Below are 19,932 nucleotides of genomic sequence, written 5' to 3'. Positions count from 1 at the left end.
CATTTTCAGGTGAGAAAGTAGTCGTTTAGATCCCCAACGTGTTGAAAACCTGACAAAATACCGGCTGTTTACAATTCGGCGCTGCTAAAGCTAGCCGCAGTGAGCAATGCACTTCCGGTTATTTTCACAAAATAAAATACCCGTTGCCTTTTATCATAGGGAAAGCTATTACCATACAATTGGTGCTTTTGTTTTGAAAACAGGAAGTGAACCTACCCTCGTTGTAGCTAGCTTAAAACTGCCGTTTTGACAGGAAATGACGATCAGCGACGTCACGTTACGTTGCATCTTGGGTAGTTTGAGTATGAGTAGTAACCTCATGATGCATACCCAACATTTCAGAGAATCTAGTATGCATCCGGGAACTTCTCGCTTACTCAAACTCGCATACTAACTCAGAAAGTTAGTATGAGTAGTAGGAGAAGTATGCGGTTTGGAACACAGCCAAACAACCATGCATCATTTCAGAATCACCAGTTGATAACAAACAATGATTTTGTTCACACGTGATTTTTATACTTTGTGTATCTATAAAATGAAAAAAATTATAAAAAGGTGAAAAGTGATTTGAAATATTAGCATTTATTTCAGGAGGAAATGTCAAAAAACTCACAACAATCTTATTGTTACGGTACAACTTTAAGGCAGTAAAATCAGCTTTATTTCCATAATCTCTTCCATTAAACCGTCTGAATGTTAACAAAGACAAACTGGCTCAGCCAACACAAAACACTTCAAATTTGTTGCATTTTTAATGCAACAGCAGCATTGATTATGCATGGAGTGACAGGGCACGCCCATTGCATAGAGCACTTCACGGTGAGTCCAACAACCCAAATTTAAGTCCGATTGTTGGTGGTGTGAAGACTTCTGATATCAACTTAACCCTCAGACCTGATTTAAAACTAAAGGAATGGGAGTTCTGACATTTCTGTAATCTGCCGTTGCAGAAAAACTAAAAAGCTGTAAAAACTGATGTTGTAGCTCATCAATGACATATCCCAGACCTAATAACCCCCCATAGAATATTTCACTTTGCATTGCATACATTGAAAATACAGCAGTTTTTGTGTGTTTTTTTTAACAGAAATTGGTGTTTACCTCGTATACACTGGTATTTAAAGGGTTAATTTTTGAAAATAATTGAAAACTTTGTAGTTATGATCAGAACTGAAGTGGAAGAAAAGATTTATGAAAAAAAGTGGAAAAAAATATTAACATATGGTATTTTGGGGATCATTTTAGAAGGGGACAAAAATGTCCCTTTTCAGAAAGTAAGGAGTTTTTTTTTTTTTAAATTAGGCATAATAAAAAAATTTAAAATCCCTAAAAATCAATTTTTGTTGCTAATCATTGACATATCCAGGACCATAATTATCCCCGCTCAATAATTCCACTTTGCATTCCATACTTTGAAAATACTGGCACCTAAAGGCTTAAAATTTGGGCTAAAAATTTCAAATTAGCATCTAAAGGGTTACAATTTTTTTAAATAATTGAAAACTTGGTAGTTATGATCAGAACTGAAGTGGAATAAAAGATTTATGAAAACAAAAGTGGAAAAAAATATTAATATATGATGTTTTTAGGTCGTTTTAAAAGGGGACAAAAATGTCCCTTTTCAGAAATTAAGGAGTTTTTTTTTCTACACAATAAAAAATTGCATTGTATATGATGTGTGTTTGAAATTCGAAAAAATAGTCAAAAATGCACAACTGGACCAAATATGATAAGTATCACTATCTACAGTGTGAAATTAGAGGAGAAAGTTCACCCCAAGTGGAGAAAAATGTCCCCCATCAGGGATTAGGGTTAAGGAACATACTTTGAACTGAATATAAACCCAAAAGTTAATGTCATCAGCAGCAGAATTCAATGATTTGTAATATTTTAGAACTTTAAAAGCCTTTTTACTTTTTATCTTGAGTTTGATGACGACGTGCCTGAAAATAGCTGGAACTGGGCGATATTGAACCCTTCTGCGCAGCCTGGGAACATCTGGGGAATGAGGAGGCCAGCAGCTGGACCTCTGACAGGGAAACGTTGGCCCATTGTTGCTGTACAAATGCCCAAATAAACCTCATTATTAACATCTTAATGAATGCCTGCATCACTCCAGTGTGATCCGTTCTCCTGGTTTAAGGGTCAAACATTTAAAAAAACATCTAGAATAAAAACGCTTGTAAACATCCAGAAAGTTGATCGATTTCTTTGCGGTTTCACTCTTTAACATCGAGGCCGATCGGTTTGCTTTGTGGATTTTCCTGGTGCAGAAATGAGATGAAATGAAATGTGCAGAAGCCTGATTTACGGCCCAATGACGGGGTCCGTGTCTCAGGGGTCTCTGCAGAGACCTAAAGCTTTCAGCTCAGATAATATTCCCTTACTTTACACCCAATCCTACAGGTGGGGGCAGCCATGTTGAATGTGTTGCCGCAGATAAGACGGTGACTTATATCACCACTTATCTCTTTTTTTTTTATTAATAACTTTTGACTGAAATCAAGCCAAAGGCCACACGGTCCTGCAGCTTTGCTTTGACCTTTGACCTCATCTTTCACAGGTCTAAGGCACACCGGTATGAACCGGATTCTTTATTGATTGATTTAAAATGGTGTCTGAGCAACAGTCCAAATGGAACTGCAGATTCCTTTTCAATAAATTGACTAACTGCTCTGGAATCAGCCGTTTTCCTTTTTTCAGTGAAGCAGAAACGTCTCTAAGGCGGATATCCGTCCGTTTGGGACTCTAAACACAAAGTTCCTGCTGCCTCCGCTGCCTCTCTGCAGGCGGGAATCACAGCTTTGCTCGGGGAGCTCGTTCCAGCGCCGCCCTCATATCCATCAGCGCGCCCTCCACCGCCTGCGCCAGGCGTCCTGCGTCGGTCTCCTCACAGGTGTTAAAGGACGACATGGCAAAGTTTATGTGGTCGTTCATAGGGTTGTAGCACACGCCGTACCCGTCGGGTACAACCGGACCGAAGCACATGACGCAGTCGGTCTTGGATGGAACCTTGAGAAGGAAACAGAACTGTTTTACCATCTTTTATTTTACATTTATGACCAGAGGTGGGTAGTAACGAGATAAATTTTACTTTGAAAACATTATACTTCTAGGAGTAGTTTTAAATCTCTATACTTTTTCCTTTTCCTTGAGTAGATGTGTGCAGCAGAAACTGTCCTCTTACTCCGCTACATTAGGCTACAATGAGCTGGTTACTTTTCTTCTTACCTCTTTGGTATTCTACGCCTCATTATTTTTATCCCCCCGCGTACGCCTCATTTTAATGTTTTATTCTGACAGAGAGAGAGACTTCCGCCAAAGGCTCTACCACCTGACTGTGTTCCACCAATCAGACGCAGCCGTGCAGTCTGGTCACGTGACCGTACTCAATCTCAGCGGCGGGACGGGTTAGCTTTAGCATTAGCAGTCGTAGCAAACAAACAAACAGATGAAAAATGTCAGAACCAACGGTGGGAAATGAAGACGCAGACGAGGCCTCATACTGAAAGCATGTTTACCTTACAAAGAGTGAGAAACAGCAGCTACATTATGTGTCTTCTGTGGCAACCAAAACAAACGCACATTTCAGCAGAAACTCAACATCTAACTTGAGGAAACATGTAGCGCTAAGTTTCCTAAACTCGTTTTCCCCCCATGGATAGGTGAATGTTTGTTTTTAGGTTACATATGGGTTACATATGTTTTAAACATTTCCTAAGTCTCTTATTTTTTATTGAAGTTCTTGAATTTACCTGGATTATTTTAATTTAAGCTATTTTGTAATTAATTAATTCATTTTAATTTATTTTATCGATTGGATGAACTCTAATTTGCCTAAACATGATTATTTAGTATTTTTGTCTGTCTGATTAATAACTAAATCATTTTTTCTCTCTGTGACTGCTGCCTTATTTCACTTGACTTGGTTGAATAAATAAAAGAATAAATTTAAGACTCAAAGTGACCTAAAAAAAATGCTGTAAAAAAAAAAAAAACACAACTGGAGTCTAACACACAAAATGACCACAGAGGGGTGCAACAACCACAAAGAACAAAGACATAAAGCAACAACAAATTGGCAAAGAAAAAAAAAAAAGGTAAAACAGCCACCAAGAGTCACAAAAAGAAGCCCAAAAACAGACAAAACAAAGCACAAAACAGACAAAAAAAAGCACAAAACAGACAAAAGAAGCAAAAAATAGACAAAAAAGAAGCAAAAAAGACAAAAAAGCACAAAAACAGACAAAGAAAGCACAAAAAAGACAAAAGCACAAAAACAGACAAAAAGGAGCAAAATATAGACAAAAAAGAAGCAAAAAAGCACAAAAACAGACAAAAAAAGCACAAAAACAGACAAAAAAAGCACAAAAAAGACAAAAGCACAAAAACAGACAAAAAGGAGCAAAATATAGACAAAAAAGAAGCAAAAAAGCACAAAAACAGACAAAAAAAAGCACAAAAAAGACAAAAAAGCACAAAAACAGACAAAAGAAGCAAAAAATAGACAAAAAAGCACAAAAACAGACAAAAAAAGCACAAAAACAGACAAAAGAAGCAAAAAATAGACAAAAAAGCACTAAATAAATCAGACGTTACTCAACAGTTACTCAGTACTTGAGTAGTTTTTTCACAGAGCACTTTTTTACTCAAGTAATTATTTGGATGACTACTTTTTACTTTTACTTGAGTCATATTATTCTGAAGTAACAGTACTTTTACTGGAGTACAGTTTTTGGCTGCTCTACCTCTGGTTTAAGGCGCGCAGGAAGCTAACATTTAGCTAACGTTTACCTGACTTGTAGACAGCTGGTAGTGCAGCGCTTTGGTGTAAACAGAATCCTTGAAGATCTCAGGTATGGACAGCTTTTCCTCAATGGCTTGCAACTTGAGACCCAGCAGGTGTCGGTCTATGGCCTGGCCGTTGATGGCCTGTTGACAAAAGAATTCACCAGATTCAGGTTACTTTCAGATCAAATTAGTCACAACTGAGGGGGGCGTGAATGCACCCAACAACAAGACTGAAGCAACTGCAACACATTTAGACTGAGTGATGAGGTTAGAAAACTAAGTAAAATGAGCAGCCGTCCCTTTGCTGCTGCACGGAGAACCTCCGGTGGATCAAGGTAAGAATCCCCACACATAACAGTGTTTGGTTGGTGGGCAGATCTGCATCACCTGGACAAAGCTGACAACTTCTGGGAAATCTGTTCAGATTCATCTGGATAAACTGCTCAAAGTCTGCCCATAAAAAGCTTAATATGTGCTTAAAATGGCTTCTGCAGGGTTCTGAATGCTTTGCTGACGTTTTTCTCACATAGAACTCTAAATAACCACCAGATGTATGGGATAACTCCCCTACAACTCAGTAAAGTGTAACATTTAAATGGCCTTAATACATACAATTCCTAAAGACAGAATTCCACTGGACTATCTGCCAACCCTGGTGTTGTGAGGGCTCACCATGTTGGTGTACGACCTGTGGGCTTTCACAGCTTTCTCCATCAGATCCACCTTCTCCATGTTCTGTGCAAAACAAGAAAAAGGTTACTTTAAACTGTAAAACACAACATTAACATTTCCTGAAATTAGAATAAACAGGAACAGGACTCATGCATTCACATGGTCTGATGTTCTCTTCCTGGATCATAATCAAACCCAAGATGCTGCAGCAAGGACTCGACCTCTCCTGAACACCGTGGCTGTGTTCCAAACCGCATACTACTCCTACTACTCCTACTCCTACTAACTTTAACTTTTTTTAAGTTCCCGAATGCATACTAGATTCTCTGAAATGTTGGGTATGCATCATGAGGTTACTACTCATACTTAAACTACCCAAGATGCAACGTAACGTGACGTCGCCGATCGTCATTTCCTGTCAAAACGGCAGTTTCAAGCTAGCTACAACGAGGGTAGGTTCACTTCCTGTTTTCAGAACAAAAGCACCAATTGTACCGTAATGGCTTTCCCTATGATAAAAGGCAACGGGTATTTTATTTTGTGAAAATAACCGGAAGTGCGTTGCTCACTGCGGCTAGCTTTAGTAGCGCCGAATTCGTGGGAACAAAATTGTAAACAGCCGGTATTTTGTCAGGTTTTCAACACGTTGGGGATCTAAACGACTACTTTCTCACCTGAAAATGTTTCAAATGTTGCTAAAGTTTACAGAGTTTAGAGCTTAAGAGAAATCAGCTTCAGGCCGGCTGATTTCGGCTCGGGCAGGAGCGAAATGCATTGTGGGTAAACGCTCTGCATACTGTCTGATCGATCAGTATGTAGTATGCAGTATAAAGTATGTAGTATAAAGTATGCAGTATGTAGTATGTAGTATGCAGTATGCAGTATGTAGTATGTAGTATGTAGTATGCAGTATGCAGTATGCAGTATGCAGTTTGTAGTATACAGTATGTAGTATGCAGTATGCAGTATGTAGTATGCAGTATGTAGTATGCAGTATGTAGTATGCAGTATGCAGTATGCAGTATGCAGTTTGTAGTATACAGTATGCAGTATGCAGTATGCGGTTTGGAACACAGCTCTTGTGTTCAGATTTGAGTAAAGACTCCCGTATCAGGGGTTAGGGTTAGCCGGTTGGTTTAGTGTTAAAACAGATGCAGACCTGTGTGCTGGGGTTATCGAAGGCTTTCACAAAGGAGGCCGAGGCACTTGAGGCTGATCGGATGGTGTCGGTACGACCCAGTCTGTACATGCGCAGGGAGGCACTTTCATATGTGGCACAGCAGCGCCGGTACAACCTGCCAACAGCAAAGAGGGAACCCTAATCTTAAAGTTCAGCCCCATCTCAAGTAAATCAGGTGAAGAACACCAGGTGAGGACATCTGTTCTGTTACCTGTAGAAGGCCAGCTGCAGCGCCACCTGTATGAAGGCATCAGGGCTCATCTTGTGAGCTTTGGGGACATTTTTTCCAAAGTGGCTGAACACAATAACCTTTATGTCCAGGTCTCCAGCCAATCTGTGGAGGGAGAAAGGTTTAAGGACGGCGAGCGCCAGAACAAGAAGGATGAATGCGTCCAGAACGCTGCGCTCACGTGTCGATGCTGCGTTTCGCTTCCTCGATGTCGCTCTTGATCTCAGGCGTGATGTTGAAGTGCAGTTTGCGCGGCGTGGGCAAAGACGCCGCGGGGGAACGAGCCGTCTCTGGTTTTCTCCTGTCAACACAAACAACAGAAAACAAATGACACGTAGAAATAAACCAGGGCTGGGCAACGATTAAAATGTTTAATCTAATTAATCACATGATTTCCCTGATTAATCACGATTAATCGCATTTGTACGCAGAATCCAAAAAATGAATCCAAAAGTAGTGTACAGTATAGCTTTTAGCATTTAGCTTTATTTTAAATGTGCTGCCATATGAATGAAAGTGCCATAACATTTGTTGTGCAAACACACTTTTAACATCAGCATCTTTCTGTAGTTTTTATGTAGAAGCCTCGCTCCACTGTCTGTTTCCTTGAATGACTTGCTGCTATCAGTTGTGTGTTTTGCCTTTAAGTGATATTTTAGACTGGAACTACTACGCTGAGAAGACAATTCAACTTGGCAGTGTTTACAGATGACTTTGGTTCTGTCCACTCCGCCGTCTGGAAGAACTTTAAAATGAAAATGGCCGAGTAAAATTTCCGTACCCTTCTCCATGTTTGTGTTCGAAACCGTATACTCCTACTACTCCTTCTAACTTTCTGAGTTAGTATGCGAGTTTGAGTAAGCGAGAAGTTCCCGGATGCATACTAGATTCTCCTAAATGTTGGGTATGCATCATGAGGTTACTACTCATACTCAAACTACCCAAGATGCAACGTAACGTGACGTCGCCAATCGTCATTTCCTGTCAAAACGGCAGTTTCAAGCTAGCTACAACGAGGGTAGGTTCACTTCCTGTTTTCAAAACAAAAGCACCAATTGTATCCTAATGGCTTTCCCTATGATAAAAGGCAACGGGTATTTTATTTTGTGACAATAACCGGAAGTGCGTTGCTCACTGCGGCTAGCTTTAGTAGCGCCGAATTCGTGGGAACAAAATGGTAAACAGCCGGTATTTTGTCAGGTTTTCAACACGTTGGGGATCTAAACGACTACTTTCTCTCCTGAAAATGTTTCAAATGTTGCTAAAGTTTACAGAGTTTAGAGCTTAAAGGGGAATTCCTGTATTTTCAACATTAAGCCTCTTTTCTGAGTCGTCTGCAATGTTTTAGAACCCCCCTCACCGCTTTTTTGATGTTTACTGCTGTCTCTGGTATTTGCCTAATTTTGATTCTTCTCAACCTGCTTCAGAACGGCAAGTCATGTGCATGTCTTAAAAGGTCCGTAAAAGCACAATAAACGTCCGTTTTCAAAATCATCAGCTCACCGGAGTGGTTACTGGTGTGCACTGGTAATCCATATCAAATTTCGTAGCGAAAAGTTGCTTCTGTCGTGTTTTATTTGACATTTTGTAAATCCCATTGAGTTGTATTGAAGACTGGATGTTCGTCGATAGCGGACATGATTGTAGTTCTCTCGCACCGGAAATGCAATACACCTAGCAGCATTTCCGGCAGCAATAAACGTCCGGAAAACGGACGTTTATTGTGCTTTTACGGACCTTTTAAGACATGCACATGACTTGCCGTTCTGAAGCAGGTTGAGAAGAATCAAAATTAGGCAAATACCGGAGAAAGCAGTAAACATCAAAAAAGCGGTGAGGGGGGTTCTAAAACACTGCAGACGACTCAGAAATGAGGCTTAATGTTGAAAATACAGGAATTCCCCTTTAAGAGAAATCAGGTTCAGGGCGGCTGATTTCGGCTCGGACAAGAGCGAGATGCATTGTGGGTAAACGCTCTGCATACTGTCTGATCGATGAGTATGCAGTATGCAGTATGGAAGTATGCAGTATGTGGTTTTGAACACAGCCCATGTTTGGTGGATCCGCTGATTACTTTCTTTTCCGGATCCGCAGCAGACTTTTACAATAATAAAATAAATATTAAAACCTGCGTTAATGCGTGATAAAACATGTATCTGCGTTAAATAATTAACGAGTTAAGGCGATAATAACGAGTTAACTCGCCCAGCCCTAAAATAAAGGTTTTCCACCTGTGGCTGTGATGTGCAACACCTGCTGAAAACTGGCAGAAATGTCCCGACACCGATAATCTTTGGCGTGCTTACGTGTATTCCACCACATGGTCGATCAAGGCCACAATGGGCGGGCCCTCGGCTGGGGCATGCTCATAGTTTGCACCACACGTCCCATCTTCTCCAACAATAAACTGAAAAAAAAAAAAAAAAAGAAAGAAATGTGGTTACTGGACTCCCCTTTACTGAGTTTTGTTCACATGACATGTAAGAAATCAGCAAAGTGGAGAAAATCAATGCTTACTCATTATTTAATCATTTTCCGGAGATATGTAGCTTGCTTAATGAGGAAGGGTATGTACATAAATATATATTTATAAGCAACATGTTGAAACGTCAGCCATCTTCACCGGAATAAGAGAATACTGAAAGCTTCTGCAGGGACCTGCTGCTTCTCATCTGGTGGAGAACACCGGAGAAAGCCTGACAAAGCTCGACTAAACCGGGGATTTCATAGTGCACGCTCAATTTGAGCGGATGTGAGTGACATTTGTTTCATTCCAATGTAACGTCCAGGAATTGGAAAGGTGACGGTCGGTTCATGAGAGCGATGTGTAAGAAACTAAAAAAAATTAAAAAAGGAGTAGAGTGTAATAATCTGAGCCAAATTCTAATGGCTGGACAAGCTGTTCAGAATCTGTATGAAACAGAAAGTCTTGGAGCATCACCTGTACAAGATGCAGCAGGTTATACTATAGCTGCCAGATATAGACCAAAAATCCTTCGGGGTGGTACCTCAGATGTATCCAGATGTTGTCTGGATGTTAGCTGATCAGAACATAATGATGGAAAACGGAAGGAGACTTGGAAAAGGGCAAGTGCAGCATCCACATAACAGAGGAGGGAGACGGCTGAGCCAGAAATCCAACTGGCACAAATCAAACCTCACAAGACGTTTCCACCCAGTCGAGGACGTAAAAAACCCGGTTTGCTGCCAACCGGAAGAACACTGAACGAGTAAAAACAAGCTTCTGAAAAACTTTGTGTCCTTATTTGGCTTGAGACCCAGTGCTTTGCCTTGAAGCTTTGCTGACTGATGCGTTCCCTTTAGATAAAGCGTGAGGTCACCTGCAGCGTCTTGTCGAACCAGCGGTTGCCGCTGTTCCACCGGCTGCCTCCTCCGTGCAGCATCTGGACGGCAGCGCAGCTGCGGGACATCTCCTGAGTTACTTCAGGCGTAGCTCCATCCAAACACAGGGTGAAGATGCTCTTTTGGATAGCTGCGACGGACTCTTTGTTGGTCTTATCTGGACACAAAAAGTACACAAAAGGGTTCTCGCGTATTATAAGTGTCAGACTTAAACAGCTTGAGATTTTATTCCTTTACAGAACTATAATTCCTGATAATCTGCTGTTGAATAACTTAAACTTGAATAATCTAAAATACAGTACCTGTCAAAGGTCTGTACACACCTACTCATTCGTTTTGAATGTGCAGTTGTGCACAGACTTTTGTCCAGTTTAGTGTTGGACGGTATACCGATACTAGAAAGGTATCACGATACCCTGATGCAAAAAACGACGTGATAAGGTCTTATTTTGGTGTCGATACTTCTCTTAAAATAACGTTCTGTGTCTGTGCAGCGAGTCGGTCATTCTCTGGTCACACTCCATGCACGCAGGGGCTGGTGGGCGGGGCTAACTGGCTTTCCTCCTCAGCTACACCAGCAGCAGGTGAGCAGTGAGGGAGGGAGAGAGTAACGCTAGAGATGGCGACAAGTTCGGAAACTCCTGCCGACCGCCCCCGGCTTGTAAACCAAAAAGACGGGAGAAGCGAAATCTGGAATTATTTTGCTTCCCTCGCAGATAGTGAGGGCAAGCCGACAGACACTGAAGCCGGTGTGTAAGACACGCTACAGCGGAGTGCAGACGAAGGGAGGGAACACGTCTAACATGGCAAAGCACCTCGCTGCTTTATAAAGAATTCAAAGACCGACAGGTTAGCGAATGTGACTGAAATCACCATTAGCCCTACACCAACAGCCCCTTTCTTATCGAGTGTATGAAACAACATTTTTCCCAACACTTGTTCTTACTAGGGTTGCAATGGGGCGGAAAACTTCCGGTAAATTTCCATGGGAAGTTAAGCTTGGGAATTTTGGATATATTCCATATTGGAAAAGTCATAAGAAAACATCCACACAAAATGTTTTCAACAGATATTTCAACAGATTTATTTGTAAGTAGAGTAGAACACGTGCATGCATACCCAACATTTCGGAGAATCTAGTATGCATCCGGGAACATCTCGCTTACTCAAACTCGCATACTAACTCAAAAAGTTAGTAGGAGAAGTAGGAGAAGTATGAGAAGTATGCGGTTTCGAACACAGCCCTGGTTATCTTTTAACAGACGGTTAATTCAGCCTGTGCACGGCCCAGAAAACACAGCCACTGGAAAACGATGCTGGTTCTGCAGCAACCTTTGGCACAGTGGCTCAGAGGGTCGGAGGTTTGAGCGGACTCACCCTTTATGAGCCTGAGATAGGCCTCGCCCCAGCTGTCTCTGTGCTGGGTGGTGAGGATGCCGACAGGCTCGGCGTTCATCTCCTGTGACGCACTGCAGATCCTCTCCAGCTGATGGCGGAGCTGATCTTCTGTCAGTGGCGTCCCATCGCTGTTATACACATCCAGCTGGAAGAACTGATATCCACAGCTGGTCAGGTTGAGTTTTACCAGAGGTAACAAACAGCTGGAGCTGGAAAAATGTCAACCTGCCACATGGCCCAGAGGGCTTTAACCTAATCCCTGATAGGGGACATTTTTCTCCACTTGAGGTGAACTTTCTCCTCTAATTTCACACTGTAGATAGTGATACTCATCATATTTGGTCCAGTTGTGCATTTTTGACTATTTTTTCGAATTTCAAAACACACAGCATATACAATGCAATTTTTCATTGTGTAGAAAAAAAAAACTCCTTAATTTCTGAAAAGGGACATTTTTGTCCTCTTTTAAAACGACCTAAAAACATCATATATTAATATTTTTTTCCACTTTTGTTTTCATAAATCTTTTATTCCACTTCAGTTCTGATCATAACTACCAAGTTTTCAATTATCTAAAAAAAAAAAAAAAAAAATACCCCTTTAGATGCCAATTTGAACTTTTTAGCCAAAATTTTAAGCCTTTAGGTGCCAGTATTTTCAAAATTGGAATGCAAAGTGGAATTATTGAGTAGGGATAATTATGGTCTGGGATATGTCAATGATTAGCAACAACATTGATTTTTTTTTTTTTTTAGGGATTTTTAATTTTTTTGTTATGCCTGATTTAAAAAATAAATAAATAAATGAAATTTCTTCATTTCTGAAAAAGGACATTTTAAAATGATCCCCAAAATACCATATGTTAATATTTTTTCCCACTTTTTTTCAGAAATCTTTTCTTCCACTTCACTTCAATTCTGATCATAACCACCAAGTTTTCAATTATTTTTTAAAAAAAATTAACCCTTTAGATGCCAATTTGAACTTTTTAGCCCAAATTTTAAGCCTTTAGGTGCCAGTATTTTCAAAATATGGAATGCTAAGTGGAATTATTGAGTCTGTTAAAAATGTCCCTTTTCAGAAATTAAGGAGTTTTTTTTTTTTTTTTTTGTTAAATCAAACATAGCAAAAAAAATTAAAAATCAATGTTGTTGCTGATCATTGACATATCCCAGACCATAATTACCCCCCATCAACAATTCTACTTTGCATTCCATATATTGAAAATACAGCAGTTTTTGTGAGTTTTTTTTTTTTTTTACAGAAATTGGCGTTTACATCATATAAACCAGTATTTAAAGGGTTAAATTTTTGAAAATAATTAAAAACTTGATAGTTATGATCAGAACTGAAGTGGAATAAAATATCTACGAAAAAAAAAAGCGGAAAAAAATATTAACATATGATGTTTTTAGGTCGTTTTAAAAGGGGACAAAAATGTCCCTTTTCATAAATGAAGTTGTGTTTTAAATCAGGTATGAGGGGTTAAAGCAGCGCTCCTCACCTGGAAGTTGTGAGTCACAGAGATGTGTTTGGGAGGCTGGGAGCTCTTGGCATGGTTCACTATGGAGTCTCTCTTTAATCCGGGGATGCGGCACGATGAAAGTACTTCGTAGTACTGGTTCATACACAGGGGCTTCCCTCCCATGTTCTCTACTGGCAACGTTTCACTGAAAAACACACAAGTTGTGTCATTAAATGCTTACACAGCCAAACAATGACAAACACAATAAAGTCTGAATAAGAAAACGATAATTGATCACAAACATTGGAAAATCTTTTTTTTAAAGGAATATGTTTAATTTAAAGTGCACACCAAAATATTTTGATTTATCACTGGAAGACAGAAAGCTGTACTCACTTGTCGATCATCGTCTTAAAGTCCAAAACACCTGCTATGAGTTTGGCAGCAAACCTAAAGAGCGAGAATATAGATAGATATATAGATACAGTAGATAAGTACTTTATTCATCCCAATTTTGGAAATTATTGTGTTGCAGCAGCGTACAGTATAAAAGATATGTAAACAATTAAAGTAAAAACAAGCAAATAGAATAGAATAAAAATAGAGAATAAACATCAGCTATATACAAAACTACAGTATGAAGAGTAGGGTAAATAATAATAATAGTAATAATAATAAACATCAGTAAACTAAATAAAAACAGATTTGTACATTTAACAATAACGGTATAACAATAACGGGGATATGGATAATTTACATTATATTGTACTATGATGATATTTGTGCAAATGTTATTAGTAATATGATTATTCTAATATGATATATTATATATATACATACATATTATAATATGATTATTCATTTAATCCAGGGCTGTTCAAATGGCGGCCCGCGGGCCACATGCGGCCCAGAAGCAATAACCCGAGTGGCCCAACTTGTGGTTCAGCCAAAAAAAGCAGAGCAAAACCATGAAAAACACAGTTCGTGAAAATTAGCTCAGAATTCCTACAGTAGATCATGGCAGCACGTTGTTTTGAAAGTTACTGATAGAACCATGTTAGCAGGTTCCAACTGGAAAAGTACGTCTCTCTCAACCCTCAGACGATGAAAACCGTCGTTTTAACGGACAGATACCGTTTTATTTTACCACCGACGCCACACCTGTGTGTTTACTTTGCAATGACTCTGTTGTGGTACTTCAGGAGTATAGAAGTATAGAAGATGTTCAGAAATGATGTTGCTGATATGGGATGTCACACAGCTTCATGTCAGAAGAGGCGAACTGTCCCTTTAAGGTTGGTATGTGTCCACATCGAATAAACACACAATAATTTACTTTGTGTGAAACACAGCGTCAGGCTTTATGAAACACTGTAAATGGCTCGTTTGGTTGTTACTTTAACCTCAATAACTGTAAACATAAAAGAAAGAAACACTAAAACGAAACAGTAAAATAGTCCCCGAACATGGAACCACCTTCACTTTGTGTTTGATCACCTTATTTGTCCCAGCTTATCGTTGAAGTCCATGCGGGGCAAGACTAGCCCGGGACTGGAGTGGACCACCACAGGCATTCGGTACTCCAGATAAGCGAGTTGCACCCACCACTCTGACAGCTCCAGAAACAAAGAGACACAGACTCAGACTGAGTGAATCACAGGCTGAGATAAAGAAGCTTATCAGACAAACAGGAACAATCCAAGTTTGCCTTCGAAGATTTGAGGAAAATTAGACGTTTTTTTCATGTAAAGTTCTTTTTTTACATTTAATTAAATCAGATATATCATTCATTTATACAGTACCAAGTCACAAAGCCTCTGATATGTGCAGATTATATGGAAATGCCCAAAGTTTCTGGCTCAGTTTTACCCAGTTCTCAGTGCTGCGGGCTCTCTTTTCGAGGCCTTTCTGCAGCCTCTCTCCCAGCCCTCCTGCTTTCTGGAACTCTTCCACCAGCTTCTTGGTGTGCATCAGCTCATCGGCGTCTGCAATGGGCTCCAGAGCGGTGACGTACCGCTCACAGGTCTGCTGCAGAGGGGGCACGGGCAGACATGGCAACCCTTTCTGGTGGCTCAGGTATCTGCCAGCCACCCGAGTCGCTGATACGGGCTTGACCAGGTGTTGGGGTCGAACGGACCCGCCGGTCTTCGCCATTCCCACCTTGCCCAAAAATACACAAATATAGATAGATAGATAGATAAATACTTTATTCATCCCAATTTGGGAAATGATTGTGTTGCAACAGCCTACAGTATAAAAGATATGTAAACAATTAAAGGAGAAACAAGCAAATAGAATAGAATAAAAATAGAGAATAAACATTCGCTATAAACAAATCTACAGTATAGTATATAGCACATAGCATATATATATATAGCATATAATAAATGCAGGTTTACGAGTCAGTTGCAAAAAGTATTTTTTAAATGCCAACATGTTTGTGGTCAGAAGTATTAACCCTTTGTGAGGTCTTAACATTGTGTTTACTCCCTTTGTCCTACGGGTCAAAAATGACCCGTCCTACCAAAGCCCCAAAATAAAGCAACTTAATTGAATTTTAAATCAAAAATCTATTTTGTATGATGAAACCACCTGTTATTTATCTATTCAGCTCAATTGAATACATTTTTTATCATGTATTTTTTGTTACACAATACAAAAAGACAATCACCAGTTTTCAGGATTACACTTTTTTTTTTTTTTTTTAACCACAAACTGTTGGACCAACAGTTTTCTTGTTTTCTCAGTTTTCTTTTACATAATAAAGGTTTATTATTGCAACTATATAAATGTGAAGTAATTACTTCTGAATTAATTATATAGAAAGGGAAAAAAACAGTGAACTTTTTTCTGGTGTTTAAATAATTCACGGGTCAAAAATGACCCATGAGACAATCTTTGTACCCTAGTGGTGTACAGCCCACATGGAAACATAAACAAAAATAAAGTATGACTTTTTCTAATGATGGGGTCCCTTTAGGAAAAGTCAGAACATTTCAAGTTGGAAAAAGATAGTTTAAGGTATTTTTTCTACAGCTAAACATGCTAGTGGGTCACTTTGGACCCGCAAGACAACAGGAGGGTTAACTGTGAATTTCTATTTCACATCACTAAAAAGGCAACTAATGTTGACCAAAAACACTGAACAGCAGATGCTCGATAAATGCATTTGATCACGGATCTTTAAATTGTAAGTTGGAGCATAAACAGACAAAGTTTGCAGACTTTCAAACCCATCAAAAACCTAACCAGGTGCAGTTTTTAGTAATAAAAACACATCAAAAAGCAACAAGTTCAAACCAACTAAAATGTGTGACAGCTGGTAGGAACACACATGCAACCATAATGTGTTTAAATGGTCCTCAAAGTTTTCTTATTCGTGATGCTTAGAACAAATAAAGTGAATATGTTGTCAGTCATGCTTTAACTGGGTCTGTACCAGGACTACTTTCCTTTTCTGTGCCCTCAGCTTGGAGATTTGTGTTTAATTTCTTAAAGACTACAGGACTTTTTGAAAGGATTTAGTTTATTTTTTTTATTTAGTGAATTGTTTATTTATATATATATATATATATATATATATATATTTTTTTTTTTTTTTTTTTTTTTTTTTTTTAATTTGATTTTGTCACTCCTTCGTCGACGCGCCACACCCGCAGTTACATAATTGTACCGTTGGTGGCGGTAATACAACATTACGGATGCTAACCGCCAATAAATTACAAGAAGAAGAAGAAGAACTGGGTCTGTTGTTGGCTAACACGAGTCACCTTTGACCCAGTTCGGTTAGCTTGTTCAATAACGACCGTTATCTCCTACAACAGCTATGCTAACAGCTATGCTAACAGCTAGCTATCAAACGTTCCTCTACTTTCCGGCATTATTTAGCTACCATTATATTAACTGATATTTTTTTAGAGTCATTAAACCTATTTTAAAAAGGATAAACGAGACTCAAGTCAATGTCATTATTCGCAGGCAGTCAGAAAAAGGTAGTTTAACAACATAAGCAGACATGACGTTGTTCGTACTCACCACAGTTCTGCTGCAAATGCCCCACATTCTGCGCCGGTGAAAGATCCGCCCACAGGCTGCGATCTGGGATCCAAGTCCAGCAAGGTGTAGCTCCTCCGCCCGGTGTGTTTGTTCTGTGTGGAAACAGCCAGAAAGTCTGCAGACAAACCCGGAGGCAGAGCGGTGTAAAACCCCGAAGCTGCGCTCACTGCACAAAGCAACGCAGCCGCTGCACAGAAAGCATGCTTAAAATGACCAAGCTGTAAAAGTCAGGTGTCATAAATACTGCCATAAATAAGAGCTAGGTGGGATACATGACCGAGTTACCGAGTTATTAATGCAGCAGGAGCACTTCCATTGAATACTGCGGGTGCTGAAAGAACCGACATACACTACAAAACGTTAAACTAGATTAAATAGATGTATGTTGTTTATATTTTTGTGTCATTTCTACTTAACATATATACATTTTTATATCATATATATGTACATATATATATTCATTTTGTGAAAACACAAAATAACTATTTGCTAGAATTTATTGTTCAATTTAATAGTTCAAATTAAACCTCCAATACTTTGTGTTGTCAGTACACAAGAGCCCCTGACCTCTAGGTGGCAGTAATGAGCATCGGCTATTTTTAAATCTACCGGAAAAAACTCCACGAAGAAGACAGTCAGCTTCGCCATGGCGGAAACAGAGCAGCAGTCAGGTAAAGCTGATATGGATGCTTCTGCTCAGGACTTCCAAGTTCTGCGCTGCTTTTTGCTCCCACTTGTGAAAAAGCTTCAGCGCGAGCAGATGCTCTGCTTTACCACGTGGGAATCAACTTGTTAAACTCAGGAAGGCACGTGCCTGCGTATGCCATGCAAAAAGCTGGACCCATAGTCACCCACAGACCTGCTGTTGTGCTTAATTTGCTCATTGTTTTGAACTTGTACTCTTGGCATTATTAAGCACTGCTTAACAGACTTAAAAAAAAACAGCTTCTCGGCTGTTAAGAGGAGTTTGGGTCGCGCAGAGGATGAAATAGCAAAAGACAGTTTTCACTGCTGCATCCCTTAATTTGAATGTTTTTATTTTAAATGAATGTGTTAGATAATCCGTATTTAGAAGTCTGTGGGTAATACAACCTAAACAAGGTGTGCTGCTGTTGTTCTGGGTCAGGGGGAAGCTGAGTGAGATACAGGGAGTAGAACTTTGGAGGCAGAGGTGAACTTTTAGACCTTAATTTAACCAAATAAGGAGCTCCAACCTCTTTAATGCCTGATTTGTTAACGTCTGTTGTAATTAGTAGCGCATTAAAATGGTAATACTCCAGTTAACTTAAAGGGGAAGTTCGATTTTTTTTTTAAACCTGGACCTTATTTCTGGCATTAAATACGTTAATCTACTCACCGATAACAGTCGTTTATCCATATAACGGGAGAGAACAGGGCAGAGACAATACAGCCTCTAAATAAGGCATTATCTGTCTTTATTTCACCAGTACTTTAAGATGAATGAATGAATGAAAGCGTACTATTGCACTGTTAGCTCAGAATTGCCGTGTTGTTGTTATCCGGGGCTATCGGGGGCTTTCTACATGGCGCGCGTCTATGACGTCATCAATGCGCGCCTACTACAACTGTCAAAACCTGTAGAATTACCCAAAAAGGATTGGCGGTCACACAATATGTAGGTCGTGCGTTACCATGGGAACCATGCATTCAATTAGTGAATCAGAACGGGTTATAAATATTTTAGTATTTATATTTTAGTATTATTTTTATTTTTAGATTATATAGCTGTTTTATGTCTTTTCATTTATTCTTGTATTTTATTCTTTTAATTTTTTTGTTTTTATTTTTCTGAACAGCACTTTGGTCAACTGAGGTTGTTGTAAAGTGCTTTATAAATAAAATTGGATTGGATTGGATAAATGCTTCTAAACTTTTGCCAACTAATCCACTCTGTTGCCCAGTAACTGGTATTGTATCTAAGACACACTATAAGATGAATTAGTCATGGAAAATCCTCAATCAATAAGATCTCACTTCAGTTTGCTCACTGGCTTACATTATTTCCATGAATATTTTGGTAAAAAAAAAAGAAGTGCTTTGTCGTATTTGGGCCTAAATATCTGGATTTGTAATTTACTGAAGATAAAGTTTTGGCTCTTAATTATTTTAGGATCCACTCCTGAAGATGAAGCACCTGAAGTCACATTCAGCATCAGCTTCATGGTGCCCAAAAAAGAAGTCAGCATGGTGCCTGACATGGGAAAATGGAAACGATCTCAGGTAGGTCGCATCCAGAAGGCTTTTTTCCCTTCAAACTACACGATGAAAGGGTTTATAAATCACATGCAGCCTGTAAATCGTGTTGTTCCTCAGAGCAGGGTTCAAGGAAAGTTCTGAAAATGTTGATAAATCTGCATTTATGTATGAAACATTGAGATTAATTTGAAGTAAACTGTGTTGTGTGATGACTTTTTTTGTCTGTTTTAGGCTCTCATTTTGGAACATACTGTAGTTTAGGGCAGTGAATCAGTCAAATTATTTTACCTGATCTTTATTTTAAAACTTGCTTGTACATTTTTGATGCACATCTTGATACATGTCATTTTCCAACATGCCTGCTTTCTGCAGGCCTATGCAGACTACATAGGGTTCATCCTGACGCTGAATGAGGGTGTGAAGGGAAAGAAGCTCACATGTGAATATAAAGTTTCAGAGGTACGTCTTTACTGTCACCGGCTTATTTAAAAGTCTTTCTAAACATTTTGTTTGGCTGTAAAAGATCTTTGTGTTGCTGTGTGTGAGGGAGAGAGACCCTCA

At 39.3% G+C, this 19,932-nt stretch overlaps 2 protein-coding genes across 2 annotated transcripts in view; one reads left to right on the top strand and one right to left on the bottom strand.

The window, feature by feature from the left end:
- Positions 1-562: 562 nt before the first annotated feature.
- Positions 563-17,363, bottom strand: crata (carnitine O-acetyltransferase a). Its single transcript, XM_075455598.1, has 14 exons — positions 17,134-17,363; positions 14,968-15,258; positions 14,596-14,714; positions 13,495-13,548; positions 13,138-13,303; positions 11,613-11,787; positions 10,214-10,392; positions 9,179-9,279; positions 7,054-7,173; positions 6,855-6,977; positions 6,623-6,758; positions 5,464-5,526; positions 4,795-4,932; positions 563-3,012 (listed from the first exon to the last, which is right to left on the bottom strand). Exons 1-14 carry the CDS (start codon positions 17,158-17,160, stop codon positions 2,797-2,799), a joined length of 1,908 nt encoding a protein of 635 aa, XP_075311713.1. The 5' UTR covers positions 17,161-17,363; the 3' UTR covers positions 563-2,796.
- A 362-nt stretch (positions 17,364-17,725) lies between these two features.
- ptpa (protein phosphatase 2 phosphatase activator) overlaps positions 17,726-19,932 on the top strand; it is a 30,523-nt gene continuing 28,316 nt past the window's right edge. Inside the window, exons 1-3 of the mRNA XM_075455291.1 lie at positions 17,726-17,825; positions 19,286-19,395; positions 19,744-19,830. Of these exons, the coding sequence (XP_075311406.1) occupies positions 17,801-17,825; positions 19,286-19,395; positions 19,744-19,830 (222 nt within the window). The 5' untranslated portion in view covers positions 17,726-17,800. The remainder of the gene's footprint in view (positions 17,826-19,285; positions 19,396-19,743; positions 19,831-19,932) is intronic.

This window comes from Odontesthes bonariensis, chromosome 22 (genome assembly GCF_027942865.1).
Source record: "Odontesthes bonariensis isolate fOdoBon6 chromosome 22, fOdoBon6.hap1, whole genome shotgun sequence".
NCBI lineage: Eukaryota > Metazoa > Chordata > Actinopteri > Atheriniformes > Atherinopsidae > Odontesthes > Odontesthes bonariensis.
The sequence above is the reverse complement of the archived record's forward strand: the minus strand, read 5'-3'. Positions and strand labels throughout refer to the sequence as shown.